Below are 26,864 nucleotides of genomic sequence, written 5' to 3' on the forward strand. Positions count from 1 at the left end.
TCTCGCGAGATTTACATTCCGGGTAGCCACTTTGTTCAGCTCTACGTAGTGAGGCGCTTCCCGGAGCTGGTGAGGCTGAACCCAGATCTGTATCCTTGTCCCGCTCTTTGGCGGTTACAGCATAGGTCGTCACTGAGAACTGCTGCTCGACCAGCCTGATGAAACCGATGTAAGAGAATGAATCATGGGACATCGTTACTGTGGAAACGACGGTAACCTCTTTTGTTAACCTAGCATGTATAAATACAGCTAGAAGACAAGACTAAGCGGCTTTAAAGAGCGGTTTGCTAGAAGGTTTGTCGGTTGATTTATGTCTCTTTTATTATTTAATGATTCAGGCGAGGCTAACGGCTAACCTTAGCTGATGCAACACTAGGAGTTTTAGCCTCTGTTCTTGTTATACAACCGGTCAAACGAAACAATAGCTGAGAGGCTTTGTAATCTGCCGCAGTTGAAATACGAGTTTGTTAAGTGGGTGTTGACGCGCTTATTGTTCTAATGATGCTACAGGATGGATCCACTCAGCTGCTGTGCCTGACAGCCAGCAGCGGGGTTCCTCTGTTCACCAGGGGGGCCTCCAGACAGCTGCCATTCTCGATCATTGGCTCTCTGAATGGGGTTCACATGTTCGGAGGAGGACATGGGGTGCTCCTGTCCTCCTGTGAGACTGAGGGGGGTGGGAAAGTGGTGTGGAGGGTGTTCCACGACAGCGTGATGCTCATCGCTGTGAGTGGAGGTGGCTCAAGTGGAGAGGAGGAGATCCGCTTACAACGCCTCCTGGAAAACGTGTGGAACAGCATGGTGCTGGTGCTGGGACAGGATGAGCTGCTTCAACTCAGGAATGTTGAAAGACTCAAGAGGGACCTGCGCTCCTGTTTCTGCCTCATCGATGAGCTGCTGGAGGAGAAGCATCAAGGACTCCTGGGGAACCTCACACACTGTGCAGATTCCCTGCTCCCTCCAAACCCAGCTGTCCTCCAAGAAGCCGTGGACGGCTTTGCTCAGGCTGCAGACAGTGAGTTTGGCTGCCTCTTTGTCCATGGGAGGATTGCAGCAGCTACTGAGAAGTGGTGGCGCCTGGCACCTCAGGAAGTTGTCTTGTTGTCTGCTTTGGTGCGCACCTTATCAGCATCTGGATCAGCTTCTTGTGATCACCCAGTCTTCCTTCCTCTGGGCAGTCCCACCGTCGCCCACCGTCTTCTCCGTTTCCAGCTGCTTCCTGGAGCAGATGTTTGCGTGCTGTGTGGTCCCACCCCATCTTTGCTCAGAGCTGAAGTCCAACTTGTGGGTCAGTTTTGGTCGCCCCTGGTAGAAACCCTGAGAAGCTGCCTCCTTATTGGGGAGCGCAGCTTACCTGGATCTGTACCTCTGCGTCCTGATGTGCTGGCCCTTCTTCTTATTAACCGCGAAACTCGTCGCTGTGTCTCATGTGTGCAACTTTCCACTCATCACGCACTTACTGATCCCATACTGTCTACACCCCGCTGCTGGGAGCTTCTGAAACTCTTTTATATCTTCTGCATGTCACGGTACTTCACCCAGGAGGAGACGTGTTGGGTTGCACCAGAAGACCGAGCTCAGGGGGGGCCCACAGAAGAACTTCAGCACGGATTCTCCCACCAGCCTCAGCAATGCTATCTAGTTGCAGAAGAATGCAAAAGTTATGGACTTCAGACACAGCAGCACCAGCTCTTTCTGCTCATGTTCCCATCTGTGCCAACCTTTGCTCTACGTAAAGTTGCAACACAAACTCTCTCTGATATAATTTCAGCAACAGGATTTTAACATGAATAGTTTATTTTGCTGATGGACTTAATTTTGAATTTGCTGGCACAAAAAAAGGTGATAAAGTATGCCTGAGAGAACTGAAGTAGAAGATAAAGCTGTGAAAATGCAACATAGTTCCTTCTTATTGTTCACTTTAGAGATTAGTGTTTAAACTACACTGGCCCTCAACCTGTTTCTGTCAAAGTGTTGCATTTCATGTGAAGATTATTTTGTCCTGTCATCAATAGGTGCCTGCTGTTTCTGATTTAAGCATCTCAAATCGATTGAATACGCATAAACATTTATACTTTAAGCTCCACTCGCTCAGTTTCTGTGTTTGAAATTAATAAGTTAATAGAAAACAAGAAGATTCCATATTTACTGGTGGTGAAGCAAAATCGACTGAAGTTAGCGAAACAAAATGCTCACAATCAAAAAGTAAACTTGCAGTAAATTTTTAGCATTTAATCTTTGCATTATTTTCATATACATGTTGGTTTGTTGCTTATTTTTAAAGGTGATCTTAATGGTTTTTCTTGTCATGTTTTGACAAATATGTTTGTTTCCAATTTTATTGCATAGACCCATCATCACAGGCAAGTGTAAGGAAAGGGAATTGCTGTAATAAACTTTGTTCAGTTATTTTTGCAATTAAATTGCATGTTTATTTAAATGGAAATTGGATGATCCAAAAAAACTGTCTTCTCAAAAAGCACTTTTTCTTTTTTTCACATTTTAGTATTTTTAAACTGCTTTAAAAAAAACAAACATTTTTTTTAAAGGTTTCATATATTCAAAATTTGTCTTTTTTCGATTCATCTTTTTCAGATTGAGTTTTACAAATCAACTAATGTTTTCCTGATCATATTTTCTGGAGGACCTCTGTCGTGGGGAGCGAGGACACATTTCTATTCTGCTGCATAGGTGCCACCCACATTTGTGTTGAATTGAAGTTAAAGAGATTGAAATTTGTAAAGCTCAATCAGAAAAACTATTAACTGAAAAAAAAATCTTAAATATAAAACCTTAAAAATAACATAAAGAGAATTTGATAAAACATAATGATATAGAAAAAACATCTAAGAGAAAAGTGAACTTAAAGGTATTGTGGAGAATTTTCTTGATTTTTTTTTAAAGACCCGCCCTCTCCACTTAAAAAAAAAAGAATAAAGAGCCCATTTCTCCTTGTGCTAGCTCTGTTTCAAAGTTGCTGTTCTCATAGCTCATACAAGCTTACTGTGTCTGAACGTCTGCACTAACCTATAAATCCCTCAATCACTATCTAGAGCAGGGACTATATAGTAGACTTTATAGCGAACTTGGTTAACTTACCATTCGGACAGATCATCCCTGCCTTTTGCTCCCCATTGGTCACATAACTCCTCCTCAACCGTGCGGTGCCTGCGCCATCTTTGTTATCAGTCACCACTGTCGGGTAGCAACAGCCTATGGCGACAGTGTCCCGCTGTGACAGCAAATCCAATAATACTTTGTGAGGTGAGCTTTCCACGCAAAGCATTCTGGGATATATCTGCTTCTTCTGAGGCCTTTCTTTTCTTCTGATACACTTTCTTTTACGACCCTCGGTCATTTTCAAAGAACCTTGGTGAGAAAGGTGGGCTTCGATGACTGTCTGAAACCGTAGCTCACCACATATTTACGCCAGAAAGTGCACATTTGCAGAAAAAGATAGCTAACTGGACGAGCACATAGGACAGCCTTATGTAAACATATCACCAGAATGACTGACAAGGAGGACAACTTTTTCGACTTGTGGAGTTCTTGATAGATCATATTGAAGGGAGAAAGGGTTTTTGTTTTAAATGCAAAATATTTATAATTGATTCAGCCATAACACGCACATACATATATATATATATATATATTATACAATTTACAATATATGTTCTTTAGTTTTTTAATAGTTAAACAAAATTAACTCCATAAACTGAGAAATAAAGTGATGTGTATTTGTATTAACCAAGCTTTAGTCTGATCCCACTAAATAAATACCAGTCCATGCAATTTCCTTTAGACGTGGCCAAGTAAATAGATAAGAAGTGTGTGTAATCTGGTCTACAATCAGTTAGATCTTCAGAGGGTTGTTAGAGAACATGGCTGGAGAAACAGCTTTATTAAGATTAGGGAACACAGTAAATAGGCCAGACATGCAATTGTGGCAAAGTATGAACCAGTGATAACTTTTAACCTTCTCAGGCCAATGATCAGTTCACCTAGAAATAAAAAAAGTACCTTACAACTGCAAAACTACCAGTACAGAGCTGGCAGGCCTGGGCAAGGAGAGCATTAGTCAGAGAAGCTGCTGGAAGGGTTTTGGTAACTAACCCATCTCAGACCTGTTCTGCAGAACTGCAAAACTGCAGGAAACTGGTACTTATAAACTCCATTAAATATGTCTTTACTTATAGGTGGTAAGGAGAAAGTCAGAAGAAGTTTGCAGTTTAACACAAGAGGTCAGCTGCGACCTAAACAGAACTCTTTCACTCACCTGCTAAACGTTCACTCTCTGGATCTGTAAAATAGATAGACACACCCTAAAAACCTGCGGCATTAACCGCAGCAAAACTGATCAATGCCAAATTATTTAATACCGTGCAGTAGTTTCAACCTAAAAAAAATGTTAGGTGCTTTTAAAAGACAACACAATTTTTAATGATAAAATCTGAATTTGGAGGACGAAAAGGATATTAATGTCAGTATCATCTCAGAGTTTTTGCTGTATTGCAGAAAAACACTTAAGTTTCTCTGCCACTTTGTTTTTCTGAGACCATGGCAGACAGGCCTGAGCAAACACCATTCAATTGCTCTTACAAGAACAATGTCAACAAGTTGAAAACACCATCTCACATCCCTAATATGGCTGCCTTGAATATAAAACTTTGCTACCTGATGCATTTGTTGAATTTGGTTGGTACTATCTGTGCGCTACTGGTTTGATTTAATACAGACCATCAGAGCATAAAGTTAAATCACAAAGTTTAAACAGTTCAACTTTCACTTACCGTTTTTATGCTTATCAGTTTGGCTTTATTTTAAGTGTGATACGTTTGGAAGGGAATGAGCATTACAGTTTTAAAACCTCACACAAAATAAATCAAACTTTCACAATCAAATTGAGGTAGAGATTAGGTAAATTCATTTTCTTCAAACTTTTTTTTTGGCAGCAAGCTTGATACCAAGCTGTTCTTTTGCATTCATGACTTCTGGCACTACATCTTTCCCACAAACGCCAACTGTTTTTTAATGAACATGTTGCTACAGGTACAAGCAGAGAATCTTAGTTTAATTTTCTTGTAGCAGTAGTTCAATCAATCAGTAGATCCAAATGTCTTCAAAACTTTACATCCAAATCTGTTGAATGGAATTTCATTTTAGATGTCATTTAAATGCTATTTGGGTAGGAAGATGTCTGAGTGTAAAGCCATGTTAGGTCTGTTTTCTATTTAATTGTTGAGGGGATCATTACTTTTATGGAGATCCGAAGATTATTGGTTAATTGAAAGTGCTGCAATGTCATGTTTTCCTTTGGAATATGCAGCTCTGGGTCCAATTAGTGAAAAACATGTTCATGTTGCATTACAAGCGTTTATTACAATCAGTTTTATGCATTATTATTTGGAGCAACAGTTTGCAAACTCAAATCCCTGCAAATTTCACAGAGCTAAAAGAATAGACAAGACAGGGTAGGAAATGTCCATCTTCTGTCCGACTGGGTCCTCTTTAGCTGCCCCGGTTGGTTATGTAACCGCAGCATAGACCCTAAATGAAAGCCACGGTGCATGGGCTAACCTGTGCTCTGTTCGAATTCATGGGATGCGTCCTTCGAAGGACAGATTCAAAGGCCGATTACATCATAGTGCGGTGCCGAGGTCTAGTCAGATTCCAAAGCTCCTTGTTGCCCAATTTGAAGGATGGGTCTGGTGTATCCTACCTATCCTTGGATATCCCAGAGTTCATTGCGAGACCAAGCAAGCTCAGAGGAAATGGTGCTTGTCGCCGGACAGTGGTGAATATTGGAAGTTCAGTTTAATATAACCCAAGTAAGTGAATAGTTTTGTCTGAAATAAATGAAAAAAAGTTGTTTTAATGGTTATTGAGTCAGATATGTGGCGGTAATGTTTGATTTATCTAAAGGTTTTTATCTGTTACTGTGAAAATGGATTTGGCTGTAATGTAAGGACAGATTCTAATATATCTGCAATTTAGGGACTATAAATCTGATAGGATTTTTATTTTTGCATTGCCGTTTTGCCCAATTTGCTTAACTCAGTATTTTTTGTTGTTGAATATAAGAGATTTTGCAGATATATGTTTTATATACACATTGTTTAGATTTACTTATATCTTTCTACCCATTTTATAGAATATAATAGAAAATCTTGTCCCACAATGGGGACAAGATTATTAGCAGAAAGATTATTAAAAATGGTCACACAAATGTGGACCTTAGAAAAATGTATAAAAATAACATAATAGGGAAGGGTTCAAATATAAACAATAAAACACTATACTGTAAAGTTTTTTAACAATATAAAACGGTGCACCTAGAGAATAAATAACCAATATACAGCTACGGACATTTTTACAGTAATGGATGTTTAAGAAATAGCAACATTGTGCAAAATGACAGCAGCATGTTATTTAACTATTATTACACTCTGTATTCACATGAGTGTAGTAATTGTTCACTTTAAAATAAAAATAAAAGAAAATGAAATATAAACTTTTTGAAAAGTTCGGTATTCATCCTTTTCCTGCTTTGGGGGTCATCTGTCACGGTTGCTAAGCGACAGAGCGTATGGCGGTAAAAGCCGCCGTAGGGTAGACCTGCAGCCCATGAATTCGAACACAGCCCTGAGGTGGAAAAGAAGCCGAAAGGGGCGGGGTGGGTCTGTCCCCATCCGCCCACCCTGAAACTTTCCAGTGAAAGTTTGAGGACCGTGGCTGATTCCAGGCGCCTCCTCTCGGCTTTTATTCGCGCTGCTCTTATCAATGCGGCGTCTTGAAGGTCCAAAAGTCCGAGAGCTCAGTCACTTTTAGAAGCGCTGAGGGGCCAATTACACAACTTTATCCGTCCTCTGCAGTGTGAGGTTACCGGTCTGACGGCGGTCGCTGTGCAGCGCTGAGCGTTTCTTTTTTAAACTCCACCGACTCTTTGGACAGGACTGTTGTAACATGTCAGCCACGCGCGTGCAGCTGCTGTCACCCAGAAGCCTCCGGCTTTTCAGCCCGGGGAGAACCGCGCATGGGGATGGCGGTGGTCCCAGGTTCCGCTCACTCACCTCCCCCTCATCTTCTCTCGGCAGAGCCTTGTCCAGTTTGAGTTCTACGCGACGCGGACTCCCCAAAGAAAAAATGTCCGAGAACGGGATGATGTCCCGACCCAAAGTGCTGACCATCGACACCATCAACCCCACCGTGAAGAAGGTGGAGTACGCCGTCCGGGGGCCCATCGTGCAGCGAGCCGTGGAGCTGGAGAGGGAGCTCAGTGAGGTAAGAGCAGCTGATGGGGAAACCAGCTGGGAGCTGCATGCTGTGTTGGTAGAGTGCTTGTTCAAAATGTTGGAGATATTAAGGAGTAGATTCTAATTTGGTTGAAACGCAAATGAACAAAACCTTTGTTAAATGGAAAGGGACGATGCAAATAAATGATGATGTAAAGATCCCTGATCCAGTGTAATCCCAGCCAGGCAGAGGAGTTAAAAATAAAATCACCATTACCAAACACATTAAGCAACACATTTTAACAGCCAGAAAGAGAGAATTTAAACTAATATGCAGATAAAATTAAACTGCATCAGCATTTAAATACCAACAAGGAAGATTATTTAACTTTTGGGGGAAGTGCTACTTATCAAAGTCCACCAGTTGGTAACTAATTCCAGATCTGAATCGTTGACCAGTTTAATCATGCTAAAACTCTATCTGCTTTCTGTACTCTGTGTATTTCTTATATTTCTAGGGCAGGCAAGAACACTGAACCATCTGTCAAAATCAAAATGCATCCATTAAAAGCATGTATTTCCATAAGCTGTTAAATTAAAATATTTGAATGTTGTTGTTTTTGCAAGGTAATAATTGAAATATAAACTAGATATCTATAACATAACCCTGTTCTAAGCAAGCCCCCATTTTCTCCAGTTGTTTTAGGTAAACTTTAGTTACCAAAAAGCTGCTTATAGAACAATCTTAATCAGTTTGTTCCACCTAGTAATATCCCTGTTGCACAGTAGAGTGATTTACAGCAGAGATCTTCATTCTTTTCTAGATGGCCATTTAGTTTTTTTTTTTTTTTTTTATGTCTGAGCTGCAGATTCAGATTTTTACGGAATAGGATTAGGTCCATTAAAAAAACAAAAAAAGTTAACAGATTTTTAAATATTATTTCAGTATAATACGAGAAAAAAAGTCAGAATTCTGACTTTTTTTTCTCAGAATAATCCTCTTCCGTAGATTTTAACATATCGAGGAAATATTTTTTTTTCTTCACCCTTAATCTTCCTCATGAAACTCGTGTCCTTTATCCATAATTGCAGCACTTTAAAAAGAGGGATGTGCCCACTGTCACTATGAGAACAGTCTAGCAGAGGTTTCCATCCAGCATTTATCAAATATTGCCAGTTTATCCCCTCCCCAGATGTATCCCTTCCTGTCCCACCATGTCTGATGATGTGGCAGCTCCTAATGTACCCAGTGCAGTCTGGTGTGAGGATAGAATAAGCATGTGAACATCTCTCTGTGGTGTGTCCTTGCTGGGAGTGTAATGATAGTGGTAACCTTTTAACAAGATGCTTCACTGGTTCCCATTGTGTTTACTCTGACACAGCCACGTCCTCAGCTGATCTCCCTCTTTATTGGCTTGATTTCTATTTGGTTTTCTTCCAGCTAATTTATTTTCTTCTCAGCTCTACGAAGGTTTGATCAGGTGTTTTTGAGCTGAGGCATTGATGGTCAAAAAGCAGAAGACATTACATTTGTATCCACCTTGTAATGATCAGCAACATATTGTGAGGTTTTCTGTGGTGAATCTATATATTTTCCAAAGACTTGTTAGGGTTTATTAAGAGATGCCTTTTTTTCTTTTTTTTTTAGTTAAATAAAATTCACAAACCTCCAATATCAACTGTCTGGATGAAGGATGCAGTTCAAATCTACAACCTCTGTAAAATATAACACTCTATTTTTTTGAGTTTCAGTTCATAGAAAAAAAAAAGTAATTAGCAGGAAAATCTTAAGGTCCAACCTTAAAAAAAAAAAAATAATAATAATAATAATTAGTTTGATCCTGAGGAGGGGAAAACAGGATTTCTCTTTATGTCCACAAACTTATTCAAACGAATCATTACTGTTCTCAATCCATCCCTCTCTTTTCAATACTTTGCACATCTACTGACTACTGCATAAGGTTTAAATAAAAAAACACCCTCCTCCATTTTATAAGTGCTTACATGATCAAGTAATTCTTTGGATGGTGTTGGGTTACCTTGGGAAACGGGTCACTGTGGTGTTCTTGCTTTTGTCTGGGACTTTAACACTCACACAGTAAAGTACAGTGTAATTCCCTACTCATGTTTCCCACATGATTAGTCTGGACAGTTGTTACCTTGTTTTTCCCATAATCGGCAGTATGTGTTAGACTGCACCACCCTGCAGGTGCACTGATAAAAGTCTAATGCAAAGTTATTAGATTGTAGCCTTTGTTTTGTCTAAATGAGCTACTTGCTGATGATAAATTAGGACATTTTAGAAAGTATCCAAGTTGGACACAAAGAGGGCTGTGTAAGCATATTCCATCCACTGTCATCCTGCACAAAAAAAGGGCATAGATCAAAGCTGTTTTTATTTTTTCACAAATGATTTATTGTTTGCTATTGTTAACATAATAAAACTCTGAAATTAAAGAAAAGCGGATTAAACCAAAGGTGCAGTATCTGAGCTTGGAATAGTTGCACTTTTCTAAAGTATTTGTGTTTCATTTCCTAATGAGGACTGAGAACAAAAATCACCCAGCTTCTGATGCCAGTGCAGAGGGGCAAAGGTTAACTTTTTTTCAAGAGGTCAGCGTCCTGAATGGGAGGCTCCCTCCACAAAGAGGGGAGTTATTCACGTTGTTTGATGTTATTGGCTCAGCTTTAGATACGCCTCTCTGACGCCCATCCAATGACGCAGCCCAGGTTTCATAAAATCCAAGCTGTACTGGACAAATCAAACAAAAAGGCTGTTTTGATTTCTGCAGAGTGTCGGGGTTCCTGATGTTCCTCTGGTTTCTTGTCGCTCTGCTGTCACCATGTTTTTCATCTCCACTGTGAGCAGCTGGGGTTTGTGCTGTGTCAGCAGATCCAACAGCATTAGAGTTCAGCTTGCAGCAAGGGCCTTTAGAGACATTATAAAAAATAATTTTTTTTTTCAGTAATATTTTTCACTCTAATTACATGGAATTTGCTACCCATGTATGTTATCTTGCCTTTTATCACTTAACCCCATGCAGATTAAAGCCCAATCTGTCTTCATCAAATGTATCTTCTCCTCATTTATCTAAAATAGTTTTCAGATAGATATCTCAAATAGCTACTGTATTATTAAAAGTTGGCATTTGTTACTTTTGTGATAATTTATTCTATTAGGAGTGTTTCAATAAAGATGGCGTTTTTTGAACAAAGGTGAGGAAGTGTGGTGCTCTTAACCATAATAACTTGCTCATTTCTTTCAGATTACAGCCTCATGCACAATTCAAATAAATCTAGATGCATGGTTTGAATAAAAAACTAAAAGAATTGGCAGGCACACCATGTATACAACCCTACACCCCACGTCCTTCTAAAATGTTGACCTCTGACCCAGCCTCATGTCTTTTTTGGTCCCTTAACAGTTTTTTTTTTTTGCCCAGGATTGCCCCACATTTATCTCCACTTCTCATCAGTTCAAAATCCTGTCTCTGTTGTAAAAGTGGCTCCTCGATATGTCTAGATTTCAATTTAACTAGAACATCCATAAAGTGAGACTTTACTGATAGAATGTACAACAGAAAAAATGCAAGGGAAGCTCTCTTCTGAGATCATTAGCAAAAACATTAACAACTCATGTTTTGGTTGTCATGGATGACAGGTTAATAGACCCTCCTGTAAGTATAGAATCTGAACACTACTCCGCCAGGGTCTTAAAGGACTTTGCTTTTTTTACCTGAAAACCTCCCAGAGATTAGAGGGGCAGTCTGTACATCCATATCAAGTACTGTACCAAGGTTGTCTCCAACGAGAGCAGATCTAGACATAATTTCCTTAGTTGATGAAAAACTACAAAAAATTAGAAGAAATCATGCACCAAAACCCTTCCTCCCAACACTTTGATTTATTACCCACAGCTTTCCTAAAGATAGCTCTGCTTGTTATAATGTCTGATTTAGCTCTAATAATAATAATTTATTTGTCAAGTGTTTTCCCCCCAGGCCCTGACAACAGCAATTATAAAACTGCTGTTAAAAAAAATCAACCTGCGTAAGCTGCTACTCTTCAACTACATGCCCCTCTCAAATATCCCCTTCATCAGTAAGATTGTTAAAAAAGCCTTGTTTGAACAGTTTAACACCTTTCTAACAATGATCAGCCACTTTGATGTCTTCCAGTCGGGTTTCTGAACTCAACACAGTATAGAAGCTGCCCTTGACAACGTGTTCAATGAAATCTGCATAAATGCAGACAGTTCGGGTGTTAGTAGACATCAGTGCAGCATTGAAAGCTGCTGATCACTCGATTTTATTAGAGAGCCTGGAAAACTAGGTGAGTGCTTCTGGTATAAAGCTGGACTGGTTTAAATCCTACTTGAAGAACGGAGACTCTTATGTGTCGGTAGGTAACTTTACATCAGAGATCTAAAGAATCACATGTGGCGTTCCCAAAGAGTCCATCTTAAAGTCCCTCCTTTTCAATATGTAGAAGCTCTCCCTAATTCAGATCTTAATAAACAACATTAGTTACCATAACTATGCAGACGACACGCAGCTGCACAGTACAATGTCACCAGGTAACTACAGTATAAACCCATTCAACCTCTGGGTAAATGCATTGAAGAAATTAATTCATGAACATACCAACATTTTCTTCACCCGAATCAAGACAAAACTAAAGTAACAAGTTTTGTACTAAAGGAATATTTTTGAAAAGTTTGCACCCAGCTGCTGATATGACATCTAGAAAACGCCAGTTAGGCTGTTGGTTTGGAGACGGACTCGGACCTGAATCTCAAGAACCACATAAAGAAAGTGATAAAGTCGGCCTTCTATCACCTAAAGAACATTTCCAGGATTAAAAGACTAATGTAGCAGTCAGACCTTAAAAAACTGATAAACTGTACTATTTAAACGTGATTATTTAAGGCTGCTCAGTGGATAGGTGGGTAGCACTGCTGCCTTGCAGCAAGAAGGTTCCAGATTGGATTCCCGGCCTTTCTGCTTGGAGTTTACATGTTCTCCCTGTGCATGCATGGGTTCTCTCCAGGTACTCCGGCTTCCTATCACAATCCAGAAACATGACTGTTAGGTTAAATGGCTTCTCTAGATTCTCCTTAGGTGTGAGTGTGAATGGTTGTTTGTCCTGTTATCTCTGTGTTGCTCTGCGATGGACTGGCGACCTGTCCAGAGTGGACCCCGCCACTTGCCTGTAGACAGCTGGAGATAGGCACCAGCAATCTTTTTTCAATTATTTTATATCTCTTATAATATAATCATTTCAATTTAGATTTTTTAGTGTTGTGTACTTTCATTATTTTATTGCCTGTATGCTACAGCAATCTACTTTCCATCTTCCTCATGAACAGCACTCTATTTTGTCTTGCCACTAAAATGTGCTATAAAAATAAACTTTCCTCTACTTTAAGTCTGATTTTAAAGGAGTGCGTGAGTCATAGATGTTTACAGATTAGAGCCATGCCTTGCCTGTCAGTTTAGGGGGATAACCATGCTGTGCTAAGTTCACCGTAGTGGTATGCAAGTTTCGCATACCACTACGGTAATACAACTTTTTATTTGTGTTTTTCCTAACTCCAAGCATATACATAAACGGCTCCAGTGTGGAATTTTTTTCATAGCCTTGTGTGCTTTCTTGTTTGGAGTCAGTTGTTTTGGTATTTTACTGCTGCTAATACAAATGCCTAAATAAAAGACTAATAACCATTTAATTATAATAAAATAAGGCCATTTCCATCTAGTTTTTGTCCTGATTGTGTTTTGATGGTCCTTATTGAGCCTAAATAGAATTCCTGCATAAGGTGTGATGAGACCCTATCACAGAATCAGAAAGCTAGTTAGAGACAAGTGACGAAGTCGACCGATATTGATTAAATTGATCTACAGCCATGAGTTCTACTGAATTCTCAGCAGAGCCTCCTATCATAATATTAAGGGGAAAGCACATTCACTTTTCTATCAAACACAAACAGGGCCCTGGATTAGGGTAAGAAAAATATCTCAAATAGATAAATTTAAGGCATAGGCTAAAACCTTTTCACTGGAATGAATGCAAAATAAATTGAATTAATAGAATCAGATCTTAAGCACCCTTGTGGATTTTAGCAGCATGGTCAGAAATCTATTTGCAATGTCTTTTATACTTGGACTGCAGAGACTGATAATGGCATTGCTGTGCTATTATCAGTAGTGATAAGGACGTTTAATCACATCCATTAGCTCTGCAGCAGTATTTAAATTACACCTCAGCTTTAGCTCCGCATTAAATACCAAAGTTAATACCTCATTTGAAGTGCCGTTTGACTCTTGATACCTCTTGGAATCAAAAACTTTTGCATTTTCTCAAACTGCATCTTGAATTTCATTATTTTCACAACTCCGCTTAGAGGTGCTAACAGGCTTAGCTCATTGCTTCCTTGTCTACCCTCTGCACACATGCGCTGTATTATACCTCTTTTGTTATTGTAAATATACATGAATTTCTTTATTTACTATCCAACTAAGCAAAACCAAAGTGTAAAACGCAGAAATCAATTATATGCCAGCAGGTAGTGGTCACATGACTGTGCTCCTTAAAAACCTTTATGGCGACTTTGAGGGGAGCAGTGAGTTACTATCTTAGTGTTGTTAAATGTAGCATGTAGTCATTGGTCTTTGTGGTGATTTTGTTACTGTTCAGCAAAGTTCTGTTTAAGACTTCTGTTTCTTAAAAATAGAAATAGTTACTTAGTTTGTATTTTTGTAGTTATTCCTTTCTCTGACTAGGCTATTACATATAACAAGGTAAGGAATGGTAAATGGACAGACTATAAAGCACTATTTTTAGTTATACTACTCTTAATGACTAAAGTAGGAGATTTTTAAAAGCCTCTGTGCATCATTTGGAGAAAAAAATTGCAACAGGAAGCTACTTGGGCCATAGTTATGTAAACGTTTCTGTAAATTTCCGGTGTAGTTTTGAAGCTGGGGTGTTGTGAAACTCAGCTGTGAAGTGTTTTACACCTCAGACAAATCTCAAAAGAAAACAAACATTTAGGACGATACCCTTGAACCACAGTGATGAAAGGAGGTTTACGTTTATGCAGCAGCTTTGGTGTCGGTTGATTACATGATGAGACAGTTTGTCAACTTCCTTCTTTTTGATAAAAGGAAGGCTGTTTTGATATTTACAATCATTCATGTGAAGTTTTCAAGCACTGCTTCACTAATCCTCTGTATCAATTTCATCTATTCAGGGAATGAAGAAGCCCTTCGCTGAGGTCATCAAGGCAAACATTGGTGACGCACATGCCATGGGCCAGCAGCCAATCACTTTTTTCCGACAGGTTTGCTCCTCTGCTCTCTCTCTTCAAGTTTTCTTCTAAATATAGCAGCTTAAATAATCGATTATTAAAAAAATAAAAGTTTGCCCCTTAATTGAAAATCTTCGTCAGCTTGGTTGTGTGGGATCCATGCTGGATCTCAAATATTCACACAAACTTTTGGTTGATTTGAAGGTGTTGGCACTGTGCTCGTATCCGGAGCTGCTGAGCGACAGCTCATTCCCAGAGGATGCTAAAAGCAGAGCATGTCGTATTCTGAACTCCTGTGGAGGAAACAGTATGGGTATGTATAGCTGCAATACACATTCTTAATGCACTCACAAGCTCTAACTATAAGAACCAATCCTTCCTCTTTAAAATTTCACACCGGTTTCTGTTACTGAATACAAACATGACTAGTTTTGTAAAAACGTAATTCAGCACCAGCTTCTACGGTCTCCCTACAGGTGCCTACAGTGCCAGTCAGGGCATAGACTCTGTACGTCAGGATGTGGCTCGTTACATCGAGAGGCGCGACGGCGGCGTGCCCTGTGATCCAGACAACATTTACCTCACCACTGGGGCCAGCGACGGCATTGTGGTACAAAAATAAAATGAGATATAAAATATTATTTTATTTAACAGATTGAAAGCTGTTCTTGTAGAACAAAGTTAGTAAAACTCATTGTATTGGTGATGCTCATCACAGAGCAATGAAATATTCAAGCATAAAAATGTCTCCTAACGAATGAGCTAGTGACGACCAAACATGTTACTTTACTATCTGGACATGTCGCAACAATCGCGTTGCAAAGACACAACTTGATTTCATTTCAAAGTAAAATCTGTTTTATATCTCAAAAAGAATTTAGTTTTTTTTTTTTTTTTTTTTTTTTTTTACTGAAAAGATGAACATTTAGTTCAGCTGTGGAGTTTTGAAACTTCCCCTCATTATAATTATACTGTATGTTGGCATAACTTTATAGATGTATCCTAATCCTTCTAAAGGGAAATGGTTCATAACTGTATGGGATATAAACGTCTTTGTGCCTTCTATTCTGATCCCTGTGCTTCTCTCTCAGACCATGCTGAAGCTGCTGGTTTGTGGCGAAGGTGCGACGCGCACAGGCGTAATGATCTCCATACCTCAGTACCCCCTGTACTCGGCCGCACTCGCTGAACTCGGTGCTGTTCAAATCAACTATTACCTTAATGAGGAAAAGTGCTGGAGTCTGGATATCGATGAGCTCCAACGAGCTTTGAATGAGGCTAGACTCTACTGCAACCCCAGAGCCCTGTGCATCATCAACCCTGGAAACCCCACAGGTAGATTTCTATTACTGTTTTGTTTTTGCTAGACCTACAGCGGCGAAGTATTCAGCAGTGTTGTTGTTTAATGTCTCATATAGCTACACTTGGGTGGTAAGGATTAGAGTGACAAGGTGCATGAGTTGCTTTATAACAACAATCTAAATAAGTTGAAATAGAAAAGAGCTGATAAGTTAAACAGATTCCTGAATAACTTGTGGCTCTTATTACAAAAAGAAAAACATCAACCAAATAGCTCTTTTGTTTTTACAGGAGTTACTGATCTCTAGATAAGGTGTACAGTTTTATAATTTTATATTTATAGTCCGGATGACTGCAATAGGTTTTTAATATGGGCAAAGGTAAAGGACGCTTGCTTGTAAACATCAAGATAAAAATAACTTTTATATTTGAAGATTAAATCTCAACAGGAATTGACTTTAATTTTATTATTTGCTTATGTTACTTATTGCTTCCGTTAAAACATTTTTTTTTTATTCTCCCAGAGTTTAATTTGAAAGGGCTGCTTTAAGAGAATCCTAATGTTGATGCACAAACTGTGACCAAGGAACCATCTTTTGTTACTTGATATTTGCTGTTGTATCCTGCTTTCCTGACTAACCCAGATGTTTTGTCCAGCTGCAGGCTTTGCTTAGTGAAATGTTCCACCATTCTCACATATAACCAGCTATGAACTCAGATCGCAGCTGGATATTTGCCAGTCAGGCAGTCAGAGCCATGTTTCTCAGGGGAACATCTGAAATGTAACATGAATCAAAGATTTGGGCCCATAACTTACACATGCAGTAATTCTGGCTGTTTTGTAGTCAGTTTTGTAACTCCTAACTCTTAACACTGCTGATGCACATTTTAGACCATTTCCTTTTAAGCTACAGTGTGTAATAATTACAGGGATATACAGTCAGAAATGTAATATATTATACATAACTATGTTATTTATCATCATCTACGAGCTCAGCCTCTTAACCTTAATATTTGCGTTGCCTTAGAATTCGTTATTTATAATTACATAGGAGCGGGTCTCGCAGCCATGGAGGCAGACATCTTTGCGCTACGGCAGCGCAGAGCCAACAAACTAGCGATTGCGAGATCGACCATTACGCTCGAAAGTAACTACGGCAAGTTGAGAGAGATGAACTGAGACGGTACTGAACACACAGACTAATAAATACTATCTGTAAAATTATCTATGTAAACAAACCTCATCACTTGAGAAGGTAGGTGATGCGGACGTCATGGAAGACGTTTTGTCCCGTAACGCTCGCCGTACTGTTGGGGGGGAGAAGCGGTGGGGGGGAGATGTTCATGTTGCTGCGGTCTGCAGTCTGGACGTTAGATGTCGCTGAAAATTACACTCTGTAGCTTTAAAGAACTATAAGAGATAAACATTCTTTCCCTTTCTCTTCTCAATAAGCTGTCTAAAATGAAAGAACAACGATTCAGAAAACAGTCCGTATTTGTAGGATTTTCCCAGCTCTGCATTAAATACCGTAAATCTCTCTAAGAATTCAACAAAGCTTTCAATCCAGAAATAAAAAAAATTGATTTAAAAAAAAAAAAACTCTGATAAACAGATTATGGATCACCTACTTTCTCTTTTGTCACAAGTTTAAAAATGTTGATTTTTTGCTTTGTTTTCTACAAGGTGATTTCAACATTTCTAATGGTGGTGTGTAGCTTAATATTTTAGAGGATTTATTCATAGCTCATTGATAGCTATTGATAAATTCTTATTATACAACATGCTTAACAGTACTCAGCGTTTATCACTTGTTAGTTATTAACATTAGGGCAGGAAGTAAAGTGACCCTGTATGTGTGAACAGTTGGTGTTGCACAGCTCTGCAGGATTTCCTTGTTTAATTTAGAGCATAGACAAAATGAGTTGAGTTCACATGTTTTTTTTATTAGCACTTAGCAGAGTTACCATTATTTTTTTGCAAAAGTCCAAACTGGAGAATTTCCTGTTGGGTTTTAAAGATTGGCCCTAATGGATGACAGCTGCCCTAATCCAGCCTAATCCGAGGCAGATGGTACTAGACCCTTTGAATGAATAAAGCAGAACAACTTTGCTGTGATACATTAAGCTCCTTGTTATTTGTCTTTTCCTCAGAGACTTCGGTCTGTGCTTCCTCATTGGTACCTAAAATGAAAATCTTCCTTTTCTTACTGCATTAACAGCTTCCACTGTTAGCTTCTTGTTATGGGCCGTTCATTAGAAACGATTGGATTTTAAATACATCTGATTGGTCACACGTCAATTTAGTACTTTTATTACAATTCTCTGTTGTTTTGTATTGCAACATCTCCCCTGTCTGTTTGTGTTGGTAAAATATTTTTCTGTATTTATTTGCTTAGATTTCTTTCTTTAATAACTATTTAAAATGTAGGAATAAAACAGTGGAAATAATTATGTAATTCCAAAGAAATCCACTAGATGGCAGCAGAGCAGAATAATTGACTCACTAGCAGCAGTTATTAACTTCTGTCTCCTTCTGCTCTCTAGGTCAGGTGCAGACCAGGGAGTGCATAGAGGATGTGATCCGGTTTGCTGCCAAAGAGCGTCTGTTCCTCATGGCTGATGAGGTACTGTCATACCTGTTTCTAATAATCTACCAGCTTTAGATCTCGGCCATCCTCTAATATTGTGTCCCACACTGTCAGGTGTACCAGGATAACGTGTATGCTGAGGGTTGCCAGTTCCACTCCTTTAAGAAGGTTCTGTTTGAGATGGGACCAGAGTACTCTGAAACAGTAGAACTGGCCTCGTTCCACTCCACCTCCAAGTGTTACATGGGAGAGTGAGTCTTTTCTTTTATTCGCTAAAAGAAATTAGGTCATCAATTAAACAGATGCTAAAATCTTATGTTTTTATTCATTATGTTGTGTCTTGGTAAATCTATCTTGCTCTCAGGTGTGGCTTCCGTGGAGGGTACATGGAGATCATAAACATGGACGATGATGTAAAAGCCCAGCTGACCAAGCTGCTGTCGGTCCGTCTGTGTTCACCTGTTCCTGGGCAAGCTCTAATGGACCTGGTAGTCAACCCACCTCAGCCTGGGGAACCTTCATATGAGCGCTTTATTAAGGTAAAGACCAGATATATAGAAAACAAAACCTCCTTATTCACATACAATGTATTCAGCTAAAAACAGTTTTCCATTAGCAATTACTAAAAAATCTGAATTCTTTTGTTCAGTGTTTAGTGTTGCAGTTATTTTTATTTTTTTTAACCTAGTATGCAATTCTTAGTTTTGCTGTTTTTTTTTTGTTTTGCTTTTTTTTAAACAACATTATCATAATTAAATTTCTTAATGTTAGAGATGGTAGTAAAATCTGTCTTTATATCATTCTTTCTTCCTTTCTCTTGTCTCTCCTACTACCAGGAACGCACAGCCACATTAAGTGCCTTAGCAGAGAAGGCCAAACTCACCGAGCAGGTCCTCAATACTGTGGACGGCATCAGCTGCAATCCTGTACAGGGAGCCATGTACTCCTTTCCTAGGATAACCATACCTGAGAAGGCCATTCAGGAGGCCAAGGTCAGTTCTGAGTCGTCTTCTTCTTCCAGTGATCCAAGTTGTCTCGCATGGTTGAGTCAGATTGATTATATCAAATAGGAACAGTAAAAATCAGGAGCATTGAGTGGAACATATATTTTCTTTATCCAAAACAATCTACCTGTTGTTCTTTAGCTATGTCAACAGCCATGAACATAATACAGACATCATCAATCTGGCTGCAGTTAAGTTCAACATTAAGGAAGAAACGATTCAACTAGTCTATGAGGTTGCGCACCATCCCACTGTTTGCGAAGGAGAACAAATGATTTCCAATAGCGTTCAGTGGCCCTGCTGCCTTACAGTTGACTGGCCAGTAGGAATTTTAGGATGATATGAGTAGTGGAGCCTCTGAAACACTAATGAGCTTCACACAGGATCAGTCTGATCGATCTGGCCAACCGTTCGATGTATTGATGTCCACAATATCTCAAAACAATGCACATGCAAAGACTGAGCCTTCTTTTTTTACTGCAATATTCATTTTTTCCCAATTGTTTTTACTTTTTATCAAGAGCTATTTAATGTGTGAGTGCTCAGGAACTGTTACTGTGACCGAGGATCTGAACAAAGGACGTGTGCTTTAATAAGCAGAATAATGAAATTAACACAGCAAGGAATGAAGTCAAGAGGTTTTTAGAAGTGTTTTTCAGAAATGCATAACTGATTAATTACTGATTCATTTTTGACGTCTGTGCAGCAGGGACTTTTAGCTTTGAAAGGGTGACTAATTTGGACATGTTGACCTTTTGATTTTTGGTCCACCACTCTGTGAATGGACTTGTTATGAAATTATTCTATCTAAATTCGAGCAATCTCAAAAAGGAAGGGAGTTTCACTTTATATTATAATTTTTATGATGAAAGACTGTTCTGTTCTTTTAAAAAATGTACAAAAAGATTGAAGTTTCTCATCGATGGCAATAAACCAAGTGATTCGTCCTTGTTTTCTCCTTTAGAAACTTGGTCAGCAGCCGGATATGTTTTACTGCATGAAGATGCTGGAAGAGACGGGAATTTGCCTCGTTCCAGGAAGTGGCTTTGGCCAAAAGGAGGGAACGTACCACTTCAGGTAGTAAACATTTCTCCTCACAGGCTGTGGCAAATAGGTGTAAAGTAATTGGCTGAAATTTTACTTTTCCCTCTGCTTGCCTTACGGATGTCTGTCTATACCAGTCATTTTCAACAGGGGGTACTCGTACCCCTAGTGTTCCACAAGTGCATTGCAATGGGTGCATGAAAATAATTTTTTTTCTCAGGTAATAAATAATGAACTAAAATAGGGCTGGAATCTGTTCTGCTTTGTGAGGACCCACCTGAAAATTAAAACACAGATTTTCTTATTTGTTTGCGTTAACTTCAGCTTTGACACAAAGGGATTAAAGTATTCCGGCCCGTAGCGATTGCTTTGGTTAAAAAAAAAACAAAAAAAAAACTCGAAAATAAATTGACGGTAAATAAATAAAAACAAAGACAATCGAAATCCCTCTTGCGTTTCTCAGCCAATGGTAGCAAGAAGCGCCCTGGAACTAACAGTATTAGCCAATCAGAAGAAGGGGGTGGGTGCTGTTCATGCGGTCGCTCACACTACAAGTTTGCCAGGAGCTACGGCAGGAGCTGATTTACCAGTGACAATAACTGAGCATGTATGAGAGTTAAAAATAAGGGTTTGTGCTTTCCTCACCGAACACGACCTCGGCCTGGTTATCCACCAGCAGCAGTGTGTCACCGTGAGCTTGTCGCAGGTATTTTTTGATTTATGAACAATATTGCAGGTGTGGTCTGCGCTGTTATTCCACGCCACAAAGCCAGAGGGCCAATCAGGACTAGCTGTGGGTCTAGATACGGCTGAGGCGGTGAGGAAGTGGGGGCAAGTTTGTCCGACAACGGAGGGAAAAGAGGGCAAAAAAGAGCCTGGATCCAGGTGAAAAAGGGTCCCAGTGTTCAACAAAACAAAAAACAAAACAAGCCGGTAAGGTGCCACATAGGAAATATGCATAGTGTAGAGCGGATGTAGATTTGACCAATCAGAGGCCTCCTGTCTGCAGCACTGTCTGCGGTCACCTAAAATTTTGGAGAGGTGCAGCAGAGTGTCTGTTGAAAGGGGGGAGCATATCTGCGTTCACTGCGACACACACAGACGGCCTAGTTTCTGAGTATAAATCAGCTTTCATTCACACTAGATATAGATGCACTTCTGCCATCTTCTGGCCGGTTTTGGTATTGTTTTTTTCAAAAGTCAAATTTAGTGTTCAATCATTCATGCAATTCCTGAATCTGTTCCCATGGCCCCACACCCCCCTAGCATGGTTTGAAAATACACACATTATATATATATATATATATATATATATATATATATATATATATATATATATATATATATATATATATACACGCACACCAAGGAGGACCAGGAGCCAGTGAATTAAGAGAAAAGCATCACACTGATGTTGCAAACATGTGCAGAGGAGATGATTTTCTCCAGGGATTTGAATGGGTGTGTACATGGATTAGTCCTCCTCTATCAGTCAAAATGAAGTTGACATGTTGACATGAAACATTTTTCATCTGATCAGGTCTTCAGTCCGACTGTTTGTGTCCATGCTAACATAGCCACAATATCAAAATCATAACTGTTCCACTGTATGTTACTTAGCAACACTACTACCTGAATGCGATCGATCTTCCTCGGTTTGAAGGATGGTTCTGTGCTCTGCATGAGTCCTTTCTGACCAATGGTACCACCATTCATTCCATTTGGCTTTGCAGTGACCTCAAGTTCATTTGCAAAAAAGATAAATTTGAATAGAAACTGGACCAAATCACAAAAAACTAAATCTGCTTTTGGTCCAGATCTAAGAAGAGGACAACAGGATTTTTCTGGTGGGACTTTATCCTCAGTCTGTAGCTCCACAGAAATTGTTGAGACACCAAAATTATTGCCGTCATGATTTAAATTTTGAAGCCAGAGGTGCAGAAAACAAACACAAAAGTCTTTTCTTGTATTGTTTAAAAAAAAAAAAGTTCTTAAGTATTTAATACATTTCTTTAACTTCAAAGTAGTCCACCACTATGTTTTGCACATATAATCCCCAAAATATACCTTCAAATTTGTGGTATTAACTGGAGAAAATGTGGGAAAAAATCACAGGGATGTATCTTTTCTCCAAGGCATTGCAAGAACCACAACAAAGAGCACTTTCCATAAAGGACACAAAGTCTGGAGCGACCTTGTTAACAAGAGATGAAGGATTTGTTGTCGAAGGTTTCAACCAGAATGAAAAGATTCAAAAGTGGCAGCCATGAGAGATCTCTAAATTTTTGCTAGCCCTCCCTTTCCATTCAGTAAAGAGAAGAGGATACAGTTGCTCACCAGGGACTGTAAAATTAGGGCTTCCATTAGGTTTTATTATCAGAGATTGATCCCACCTCGACAGGGGCAAGATAACCAGCTATCACATTCATTGAAGTGGAACCTTGTTTTAAAATAGGCCTACATTAGATGAGCATATTTTCTATCAAAATCTTTGCTAGAACATGTTAGTCTGTTTCTTTTTTTCATTATATTTTGGAAAAATAATAGATTTCAATAGGATTCAGAAATCCTTCTTGGTTTTAATTGGAGTAGAAAATAGAATATTTGCTTAGTTTTTAAATTGCAATTTAATATTTTTTTACAAATTAACACCATATGACAAAAACTTCAATAAAAAGAGGGAATTTGCTAATCCATTTTTAAACTGATTTTTAAATAAATTTGTTTCTTATCATATGTACAATGTAAAAAAAAAAAATAATAATAATAATTTGTCCTGTAAAATTGTAAAGTAGGTTTTTTATTCCTGGTTCTGTTGTTCCTAATGCATGCCGATCAGAGCCGAGGCGATTTTAACACGGGTCGCTTGCCGAGTCGTTTGACTTGTTTAGACAGAAGTCAGTGAGCTGTTCCCACTGACACTAAAAGCCGATTGCTCCCGAGTTTAAACTGGTTTTTCAGACGGTAGGAAAGGGGTATGAGTGACTGCAAAGAAAATATTTTAGAGGGCCTTAGTTAAAACCGTGACCTAAATCTTATTGAAACAACTGGACACGCCCTTTTAACTGGAAGTATAAGCATTAGAAACACTTTAATGTGGCCTGAAAGCCTAATTCGTTAGCGGTGAGTTCACAAGGACACAAGAATCCATCTTGTGCCGCACTAGCTTAAATCGTTCGAGTCTGATTGAACATGGATCGGCCAATCACGTAGAAGTATCATGGTTTAAGGAGGGACTTATCGCTGTAATGAAAGAAAGAGCTGCAGAGTCTACAGCCGAACCGAAATAAACATGGCAGTGGAGGTGGACGTACGCTTAGCTAATGTTATCACATCTGTTTTGTCAGAATTCACATTCTCATCTTTGCAAAAGTAACAGATCGTATAAGTTTAAGTTGATGTGGTTTTTCATGGTGTCTTCTGCTAATTTATTTGATAACATTATTGACTAAAAACAAACTTTGGCAGGTTGGGATCAGGAGTCGCTTCGCCCTATTACTGAATTACTGAATGTTCTCCTGTTTTCAAACAGATTTAAAGAAAGAAATCCCAGATAAATAAAGTGTAGACCTAAAAATAAGTGTCACACACACAAAAGAATCATGTCATTACTTTAAATATTTGATGAGAGCCGTTTCAGCCTATGGTGACACACATAAACGTCACATAATATTACTGTTCCTATCCTAATCGACTTCTTTTAGAGTCAAAAACATTAATTTTTGCTATTTCTTTTTGTTTTCCATCCAGAATGACCATCTTGCCACCAACAGATAAGCTGAAGATCCTGCTGAACAGCGTAAAGGAGTTCCACCAGAGGTTCACCCAGCAGTATTCTTAAATTAATAATGCCAACTACACTAAAAAGTCTAAGCCAATCAGAATAGATCTGCAATAGAAGTGCCTTTCCTACATTGTCTCCTCTGTTGATCCCTGTGACAAAGCACTTATAGCCACGCACATTTGGACTTTAATGGAGCCAGTGTCAAAAAGGACTGGAAGAAAATAAAAATGTAACTGAAGTTCAAAAATTGACAGCCCTATGTTAGTCTTGGTGCACAAAGTGCAGCTACCTGTAATGTCTGTGATGTTTAATTTTGAAAGATTGTAAATACTTCCTGTGGGCAACAGGACGGCTAGTAACTTTTAATGTGAAACTGAAAAAAGGCGGTACAGCTTAAGAAAAAGGTAAGCCAGCTTATAAACTTGAGAAAATGTTTAACCGAATGAAATGCGCCATTCCTGCAGACTTAAGATGATAGCAAGAACATACTCCATGTCTCACATGCATGATGTTTCAATAGGCATTAATTTTATAGAGTAAGGGATGTAACATGTTTTATGAGTTTATGAACTTAATTGAGATTTTTTTTGAGTTTTAATTAGATTTTTGGGCTTACGTTGTTTTATTGTTTACTATATTGAAAGTTTATTTTTTAATCTTCCGGATTCAAATGGAGAAGGGTTGCAATGTTTACTTGATTTTGCCCAATCTTGAAGCCTGTTATACTAAATATTTTTTTTACTTGATTTTATTTTCCTCATTGATTTAAATAACAGCATGTGTATCATCTCACCTTCCCTTTTTTTAATTTTAGTTTACTGAGCCGAAGGAGAACGATGACCAGTTCAACAGTTAACATGATTTTGTTCTAAAAGAACAGTAACTCCCTTTTCTTTCTTTTTTTAATTTATTTTTCCCTATAAAGCAAAGAACCTTGGCATAATGATGCAGGCCGGAGAGGTACTGCTTCAGCCTGATTTGGATCAGAGGTTGTTGAGTTTCTCTAACAAACTCTTGATTAAAATTGCTGCACAACTGGGATTAAAGAAGCACTTCACCGACTAAGACTCCAATTTCATCTCCTCCTGTTAGGAAGTGAAAGCGGTCTTCTTTCACAGAAAAAAAAAAATGAATTACTTGTTTAATTATTCCACTCTCACCCACCATGTAGTTTATGCCTCTTTTTTTTTTGCCTCTTTTTTTTTTTTTAAACAGTTGTTCAAAAGTCGAAATGTAATTTAAGCATTTTTTTATTTTCTTGTAAAGTTTTTTGCCCGATCTTTTCTTCTGATTTGATATAACAGTGACTAACAATTGTTCAGCATTGTGTTTAGATTGGCTTAATGGGGAGTCTTTTTTTTTTTTTAAATAAAAACTCAACATTTCCAAAGCTATTACAGTTTAGTCTGCTTTTCACTATTGCATTGACCAAGTTAATAATATAATTCCTGTTAAGAAGTAATTTTGCAGCCAGGTCTTGTATTCTCCAGCTTTGTTCAGGCCTCTAAGGTAAAAATCTTTAGGATTGTATAGATCTGAACATAACTGAACTGTGACTTGTTTATTCCCAGACATGCATAGACAAGTTTTAGGTTTTTTTTCACATAACACCCTTCAGTAAAAATGTAGTAGTTATAGAAGATAACAAAACTAAATTTGTTAAGCATGACCTGTTTAAAATGGAAAAGCAACTATTATTCTCTACTTCTAAGGGGGCATTTTAACAAATGTACTAATTCTGCTCCTTTTAGGCAGGTGTTTGTACTTGTGAAAATGCTGCAACAATACATTATATTATCTGAAACCAGGGATGTACAATATTATCGGCGTAATATCTGTTTTGATTACATAGGGATGTTTTTTGTGACAATGAAGCAAGTATTATGCCTAAACAGGAGAAATCTTAAAGTTAAGTGTCGGTGGTGAGTTTTTAAACTGAAACCGATAACAACAACAAAAAGATAAAATTTTCAGTAACTTAAAAGGACAGAAGGGAGGAAACAAACTTAAAAATACTTGTTCCAGTTATCAGCCAGTTGAGTGGTAAAAGATGGCCATTGGCCAGAATTCAAATATTGTGCATCCCTATTCAAAATATTTACTTTAACCTCGATGCATACGTTTTTAATCACATTTACAGATTGGAAAAACAAAACTGCAGTTTCAATTTAATAAACTATAATAAAAAAAATTTAAACATTTGCAAACTGTTAAATGTGCCTTTTCTGTAAATGAGAAAATTTCAGAAGCAGACAGAGGAAACTGGTACATTTGTCACTTTGTCTGTGATCAGTAAAAAAGACTTTTAAAAGGATATGTTTTTTAAATTCTCCATATAAATTAATACTGATAAAGGGAGCATGCCTACTCATTTCTACCCTACATTTAATGTATATTTTTCCTCTGCTGTTGGCCTTTAGTCCATGTCTTTCTCTTGTTACTCATCTAAGTATTTTTCAGGGTCCAAGCATTTGCCAGGGTTTTATGTTGAAAGATTTTTATTTAACTTATGGGGCATTACTGTTTCCAGCAGTTTAACCTGGACACTTGTGCAAACTTATGGACCTTATTCTCAATGCAAGGAGCTCCCCACTTCAGAGATAT

The 26,864-nt window shown here is 38.5% G+C and overlaps 2 protein-coding genes across 5 annotated transcripts; both read left to right on the plus strand.

Moving 5' to 3' along the window:
- LOC107081709 (alanine aminotransferase 2-like) lies at nucleotides 1–26,211 on the plus strand. 4 transcript variants are annotated; one of them, XM_015369905.1, is made up of 12 exons: nucleotides 1–212; nucleotides 7,095–7,281; nucleotides 14,485–14,574; nucleotides 14,746–14,854; nucleotides 15,018–15,151; nucleotides 15,633–15,876; nucleotides 18,385–18,464; nucleotides 18,543–18,679; nucleotides 18,793–18,967; nucleotides 19,265–19,420; nucleotides 20,397–20,509; nucleotides 24,227–26,211. In XM_015369905.1, the coding sequence occupies exons 1-12, from the start codon at nucleotides 178–180 to the stop codon at nucleotides 24,315–24,317; spliced, it is 1,551 nt and encodes a 516-aa protein (XP_015225391.1). In that variant the 5' UTR covers nucleotides 1–177; the 3' UTR covers nucleotides 24,318–26,211. The 4 variants fall into 4 exon arrangements, with proteins under 4 accessions (XP_015225391.1, XP_015225392.1, XP_015225393.1 ...); XM_015369906.1 differs by having other exon boundaries at nucleotides 20–169; XM_015369907.1 differs by having other exon boundaries at nucleotides 142–294.
- On the plus strand, nucleotides 302–2,451 carry fuz (fuzzy planar cell polarity protein). Its single transcript, XM_015369908.1, has one exon. It carries the CDS (start codon nucleotides 499–501, stop codon nucleotides 1,783–1,785), a length of 1,287 nt encoding a protein of 428 aa, XP_015225394.1. The 5' UTR covers nucleotides 302–498; the 3' UTR covers nucleotides 1,786–2,451.
- Nucleotides 26,212–26,864: the final 653 nt, after the last annotated feature.

Source organism: Cyprinodon variegatus, unplaced genomic scaffold (assembly GCF_000732505.1).
Source record: "Cyprinodon variegatus isolate N-32 unplaced genomic scaffold, C_variegatus-1.0 Scaffold39, whole genome shotgun sequence".
Lineage (NCBI taxonomy): Eukaryota > Metazoa > Chordata > Actinopteri > Cyprinodontiformes > Cyprinodontidae > Cyprinodon > Cyprinodon variegatus.

Bases quoted from the DNA above. Each gene is read 5' to 3' on its own strand.
- fuz (XM_015369908.1), top strand. From the start codon at position 499: ATGATGCTACAGGATGGATCCACTCAGCTGCTGTGCCTGACAGCCAGC.
- LOC107081709 (XM_015369904.1), top strand. From the start codon at position 6,964: ATGTCAGCCACGCGCGTGCAGCTGCTGTCACCCAGAAGCCTCCGGCTT. The intron at 15,877-18,384 runs GTAGATTTCTAT...TCTGCTCTCTAG, and splicing joins CAACCCTGGAAACCCCACAG to GTCAGGTGCAGACCAGGGAG. The intron at 18,465-18,542 runs GTACTGTCATAC...CCACACTGTCAG, and splicing joins TGTTCCTCATGGCTGATGAG to GTGTACCAGGATAACGTGTA.